The following is a 7,500-nucleotide window of genomic DNA, read 5'->3' as shown; positions in this document are numbered from 1 at the left end:
TCTGTTTAAAGCTTAAATTATCAAGCTTCTTTGTTGCTCTAGCTGAGTTGAGTAGCCTATTTCCCTTAACAATTAAAAACCGGCACCTGGCTCATCCTCAGCAGGTTTCGTTTGGGAAGATTTTCAATAGTTAGAGCATTTTTATTCAAAGCTTACTCTGCTGTGCCAAATGCATTTGTAAATAACACACCTTCTAAGTAAATGACCTAGTCTCAGAGGTTCTTAAACTCATCATCTGGCCCACTTACACTGTAGAGTTGTCAGAGCGTTTGAATGGTATCCCCCGTTAACACTTTAATCTTATTATCGTTGTTATAATCTTTGTATGAAGGAATAATCTCTTCATCCTCCTTGTTCAGTTTATTTACCCCTCTTTACATTTGTTGCCTTTAGTCTACACATATACTAAACAAAACCTAATGGAATAACCTATCCCCCGTTATCGTTTACGTTACAGTGCTTAAATGCCCATCTATATTTTTGCCCCATAACTCAATGTAAGACACATCAATAAAACCTCTGTAACTCGGACATCTTGTCTTCCTGCTGTTCATCCAGACACCCTGAGTGGCAGTGGGTCATTTTGACAATTTTTTTTAAAGTTAAGCTGATATAGTTGAATCATTTTCAACAATGCTGTTATTTGATTTTTTACACAATTTATACAATGTCACTTAGTAGGAACCGAAAAGTAAGTACAATTACCTCAAATGCCCATAAGGGTTATTTTGGCCCTCTTCGGACTTTTCTCTGCACACCAATAGGTTTCACTCATCATTACCAAGAGTCCAAACGATAATGTAATTACGAATGCACTTCACTATCTGTTCCAGTTACTATTTATGGTCCTTGGGGCAAGGAGTTACAAATAAGTCATTAGATGAAAACCAAAAGAATTTATCGTTTCACTTGTGCATCAGGATCTTGTGTGGTTGAGTTATAATTTCTCGATGGCGAAGTCTAATTACAGAAGAAGTCCTTTTACAACTGTCCAATATTGAATGAAAACAAAACAAAGAAATCTGATGTATGTGGAAAAAACGAAATAACATCAACTGTTTTAAAGTGAAGTTAATCTTAAGAGGAAGAAAACGAACCTGCTCTGTTCCTCAGATTTATTCTTGCCTCAGATCCTTGCTTGAGAAGTGTGCGATTTGCATATGATGTTGGAATGAATATGCAATAGCTGCTAAAGGTCATCCCAAACAATATATGCCGAGGATGTGTCAACAGCCACACCATATTAAAAAAAAAAAAAAAGAAGCATCCTTGGTGAAAATTATTCAAGTTTATTTTGTTGATAAAATTATATTGCTTCATATATAGAAATGTATTGAGACTGACGATCGACGTTCATAGCAATATGAGACTTGTCCTGTATCTCTTCTTGAACTACAATCTATGATGATAAGAATCATTTATATTTTGCTAATGGCGTAAATATTTAAACCATCAGAAAATTGTTTCATCCTTATTTTGGGTACTGTCCTTTTCTGTTTCCTCATTAATATTAAGATCGCCAGATACAGGCTTTGAAAGACAAATATACTTGGTCTTATTTTAGAATTTCGGAACAAATTTATACCCAATTGCCATGTGTGCTACAATGAATGTGATAAACAGTTTGTCCTAAGAAAGACGCAAAATATTTACTATATGGATTTCTATATCAATTAAATTGTATATGCCTTCTAATTTTCAAAGTGTATCACATAATATTTTGATTCGTTTGTTGTAGCTTTCCTGACCGTAACAAAGAAGATAAAAAACAAATTCACATTGCGGGAACAGCGGACTTCCAGTATATAAAGTAGTCACATCTGCCATTGTTTAAATCTTAACTTTATCTCATGAAGATGCGTCTCTAACAATCATTAAGGATGAAAAACTAAGCAATTTCCAATTGTTTTTAATATTCTTTAATTCCAACTAAGAAACCGTCTTGCTTCCCAAATAAATGTTTTTTTTTTTTTTTTTTAAGCTGATGGTTATCTCGCTGTTTCCAATCTTCGTTTAGTTTTTCAGCATTATAGTTCTATTCCATCTCCTTTAAACAGTCAATCATTTTCACTTATATTTGTTTTACTTTACAACCGAATAGAATTACATAAAACAGCATACAAAAATGCCTGATTTCCCAATGTTTTTATTTTTAATTTGTTCATTTAAAAGAAATAAAATATATATCGCCGAGTCTCGATTTTAATAGAGGTAACCATGTACACAATTATACAAGTTATGTATGTATAAGTTTAGCAAGGAATGTAAGAAGAAAAGTATTTGATAGTCACTTGATCAAGAAACATAAGCAATGAAGTAAGTATTTGGTATCAATAGTTCTCTCTAAAAGACTTCCTCGGGTATAGCGGTTTATGAATACAGTAACAGCATATCAGTCATACAGTTAGTCATTCATTAAGAATCATAGGGTATCTTTCTGAGGAGAGGGATTCGCCTGTTTATGCACTTTCACAGCGCTGAAATGCTTCTATCGTAGCATTTCTGGAGATAATACTCCAAAATGGGATCTACTTCAGGAGCCCTTGTAGGTTTCGTCAATATTTCGTAGACGGGCTTTCTAATCGTGGAGAACATAATGTAACCTGTTTTTTTTTATGGAATCGTAAACTATTGTGAATTGGCATATCACAGATGAAATTTTGATTAAAAAATACGTCTTATTAAATACCAAATAACATATTTTTTTAATAAAGTTAATTTTTATGTATACCACCTAAAACTAGTTCAACAAGTAGAATTCCATAGCAGTAAAGAACTTAGAAGGGAAGACTTCGGGCGGCGTCTTCCTACATTAAGAGTAGCTCTTTTTCCCAGTGAATAAAAATATAGTCCAAGAGAAAAGCTTTCATGTACTGCTATCGCACCACCAGTAAATGTTTATATAATCATTAATCAGATACTAGAAAATATTAAATCATAAAATATGCCTGTAAGAAGTTAAAATATGGGAAATTCAAAGAGACTAAGTAATTTTGAGCAAATAGTCATCGCGTTTTATTACCTCTTTATTTACCTTTAATATTTACATGGGGAAATTGAATGTACAAAGGAAATGGCTGGGTAACTTTCCTTTTCAGTTTAATTTTCGATAAGCATTGACGTTACATGTGCATAGATGTGCTCTCTTTGATGTCCATATAATTATGTTTACTCTGAAATATTTTGAAAACTTTTCTTCATTAAGAAAATTGTCTCAATTAAAAGTGGGAGTAAGTTTTTTTATCTTGGCTCCGGTTCTATTTATTTATCCTTAAAGAACGAAAACATTTAAAATAAAATTAGTTGCTTAGATTAAAGAGGAAAAGTATTTGAATTTTTTTTTTTTTTTTCATTTTACTGTTTATTTGTTTTTGCTTTCTCCTGTCTAGCCCTTAGCAGGAATTTAATCAGATTATGAGAAGTGACAAAAAATAAAAACGCCAAATTCCTCTTTGACCACAAAGAAAACCTATGTTTTTATTGTTACAAAAATTGTCTGTTAAGCTAACGAGGGCGACCGTTACTGAGAACAACGTATCTTTTTCGACAGACAAAAGGACATTATTGGTTTGGTTCTTTGAATGTATATATGATATGTATATGTGTGTGTAATATATATATAATATAATTATTATTATATATAATTATATATATTAATATTATAATATATATAATATATATATATATATATATTTATATATATATATATTATATATATATATATGATATATATATATATATATATGTTACTATAAGTTATATATTATATTAATATATAATTTACTTGATATACTATATATATTATAATAATATATATATAATTATAAATAATTTAAAATTATATTTTAAATATATAGAATATTATTAAATAGACTATATTAAATATATATCATATATAGTATGATATATATATATATATAGATATTATATATATATAATAAATTATATAATATAGTCTAATAATATAGATATATACAATATTATATATAGTATATTATTATATTATATATTATGATAGTATGATATATATTAATAAATATAAATATAATAGTTATACTATTATATATATTATATATATATATATATATATATATATATATATTTATTATTTAATTAATACATAAAGAATACACATTATACATACAAAGAACCAAACCAATAATGTCCTTGTCCTTTTGTCTGTCGAAAAAGATACATTGTTCTCAGTAATGGTCGCCCTCGTCCTCGTTAGCTTAACAGACAATTGTTGTAACAATAAAAACATAGGTTTTCTTTGTGGTCAAAAAGGAATTTAGCGTTTTTATTTTTTGTTTTTTATTTTATACAGATCATTGTTCATGCCCACAAAAGGGCCTCAAACCAGATTCTTAAAGCATATCTGCATCTGCCCATGCATAGAAACAGGACGTGGTCTGTTCTGCTTAAGCAGTGAATTTGACATCGCGCCACCAGAGGAAGTTATGTCAGCATTTCGAAAGCTAGCTGTCTTGTCACTTAGGACCACTGTTTCCATGAAGAAGCTAAATTGATGATCTCTACTTTCTAAAAATGCCATTGCCTATCACATCCGCTCATTCAGAGAGAAAAGATACAAATCGCATTAACAACGGTGTCTTAATTATATTGTCAATTACTCCTTATTGTGCAGATATTATATGTTATATACATATATATATATATATATATATATATATATATATATATATATATATATATATATCTATATATATATATATATATATATATATATATAGATATATATATATATATATATATATATATATATATAATAATATATAGTATTATATATAATTAATTATATCACTCCGCATCATGCAGACAGATACAAATCGCATTAACAACGGTGTCTTAATTATATTGTCAATTACTCCTTGTTGTGCATAACCTATAATATATATATATATATATATATATATATAATATATATATATATATATATATATATATATATATATATATTATATATATATATATATATATATATATATATATATATATATATGATATATATATATATATATATATATATAAAACAACGCAATGTCTTAATTAATATTGTCAATTACTCCTAGTATATATATATATATATATATATATACATATATATATATATATATATATATATATATATATATATACACATATATATATATATATATAGTATATTATATATGTGTGTATATATATATATATATATATATATATATATATATATATATATATATATTATAATATATATATACATATATATATAATATATATATATATATATATATATATATAATATATATATATATATATATATATATATATATATATATATATATATATATATATACGAGGGGGGACCCAAAAGTAACCGGAATAGATTTCTGTGTGACAAGCCAGTAGTAGTTCAGGCTTCCGCCGCTAGATGCTACCTGAGGCAACCCTCAAGCATCAGTGTGCCAACTGGCGTCATCGTGGGAAGATGTATAGCTGCACGGTTCACATTTGTTTAGAAGTACTTCAAGCCTTTTTGTCTATTTTTACGATGACTGAAAGGAAGGAGCAGCGTGCTGCCGTAAAATTCTGTTTTTTGCTGGGGAAAACGGCAGCGGAAACAGATGCTATGCTTCGAAGAGCTTACAAAGATGTTGCCATGAGTAAAACACAAGTTTACGAGTGGTTTGCACGCTTTAAGAATGGTCAAATGTCACTGGAAGACCAGCCTCGTTCAGGGCGACCTTCTACCTCCCGAACGGATGAAAAAATCACTAAAATTCATGAACTGATCATGGAAGACCGTCGCAGAACAATTGATGAGCTTGTTAATTTGACTGGTGTGTCCTGGAGTTCATGTCAACGAATTTTGAGCGAGGAATTGGGAATGAAAAGAGTTGCAGCAAAAATGGTGCCTCGCTTGCTCACGGACGGTCAAAAGCAGTCACGAATGGATGCCTGTCGTGAACTGAAAGAACAGTTGGAAGTTGATCCAGAAATTTTTTAGAAGGTCATTACAGGTGATGAAAGCTGGTGCTATGGCTACGACCCAGAATCAAAGCAGCAATCAAGTGAAGTCCAGTGTCAAGACGATGCTGATTTGTTTCTTCGATGTGAAAGGAATTGTCCACAAAGAATTCGTTCCTGCAGGTCACACTGTTAACCAGATGCTTTACTCGTACTTGGCAGTGCTGAAGCGTTTGCGAGATTCCGTGAGACGGAAACGCCCCTACCTGTGGCAAAGTGGAGGGTGGTGGCTTCATCACGACAATGCACCAGCGCACACCGCCTTCAGTGTGAGACAGTTTCTGACCAAGAATAGCATGACCCCACTTACCCACCCTCCCTATTCACCCGATCTTGCTCCCTGTGACTTCTTTTTGTTCCCCCGAATGAAGAAAGCCCTCAAAGGAAAACGTTTTGCAGACGTTGAAGAGGTTCAGAAGAAAACGACGGAGTCATTAAAAGCCATAACTTCACAAGAGTTCCAGAATTGCTTTCAATAGTGGAAAACACGTCTGGCTAAGTGCATTGCTTCAAATGGAGAATACTTTGAAGGTGATAAGACTGTAAACATGTAACAATAACTGAATAAAATTCTATTACACAATTCCGGTTACTTTTGGGTCCCCCTCGTATATATATATATATATATATATATATATATATATATATATATATATATATTATATATATATATATATATATATATATATATATATATATATATATATATATATATATATATATATATATATCCATATAATAATATATATATTATATAATATATATATATATATATGATATGTGTGTGTGTGTGTGTGTACAATAAGGAGTAATTGACAATATAATTAAGACACCGTTGTTAATGCAATTTGTATCTTTTCTTTCTGAATGAGCGGATGTGATAGGCAATGGGATTTTTAGAATGTAGAGATCATCAATTTAGCTTCTCCATGGAAACAGTGGTCCTAAGTGACAAGACAGCTCAGCTTTCGAAATGCTGACATAACTTCCTCGGGTGGCGTGATGTCGAAGTCGCTGCCTAAGCAGAACAGACCACGTCCTACTTCTATGCACGGGCAGATGCAGTTATGCTTTATGAATCTGGTTAGAGGCCATTTCGTGGGCATGAACAATGATCTGTATAATGACGCCATGAACTTGTGATGAAGTTAGTGATGACACTTACTGGGAGTGTCTTGTGTGTGAGTTCGTGCTTGCATTCATGCAAGCTACTTCCCGACATAACGAGAGAGTAAGTTAGCCAAAATGGGAGATCTCTACAGAATCGACGAAGGGCCAAGATGGCTGCTTTGACAGTATTTTTGGTGAAGTGTGTGAAATCTGTGTTGAATGGGTAAGCATACTTATTCTTTGGCCAAAGGTATGGCTTGACTGTATTTTGAATATTTATTTCAAAGATGTTCTATTTAATTTGACCTTTTTATTTTGCTTCTTAATCTTTTGCTTATCGATGTGTTCTCCTGTCTTCTT

At 30.9% G+C, this 7,500-nt stretch overlaps 1 protein-coding gene across 1 annotated transcript; it reads left to right on the top strand.

Moving 5' to 3' along the window:
* The first annotated feature begins 5,554 nt into the window (after window positions 1–5,554).
* LOC135195319 (protein GVQW3-like) lies at window positions 5,555–6,010 on the top strand. Its single transcript, XM_064221582.1, has one exon. The coding sequence runs from the start codon at window positions 5,555–5,557 to the stop codon at window positions 6,008–6,010; it is 456 nt and encodes a 151-aa protein (XP_064077652.1).
* Window positions 6,011–7,500: the final 1,490 nt, after the last annotated feature.

This window comes from Macrobrachium nipponense, chromosome 16 (assembly GCF_015104395.2).
Source record: "Macrobrachium nipponense isolate FS-2020 chromosome 16, ASM1510439v2, whole genome shotgun sequence".
NCBI classification, from domain to species: Eukaryota; Metazoa; Arthropoda; class Malacostraca; order Decapoda; family Palaemonidae; genus Macrobrachium; species Macrobrachium nipponense.
The sequence above is the reverse complement of the archived record's forward strand: the minus strand, read 5'-3'. Positions and strand labels throughout refer to the sequence as shown.

Excerpts from the sequence above, each read along its gene's own strand:
- LOC135195319 (XM_064221582.1), top strand. The coding sequence starts at position 5,555 with ATGACTGAAAGGAAGGAGCAGCGTGCTGCCGTAAAATTCTGTTTTTTG.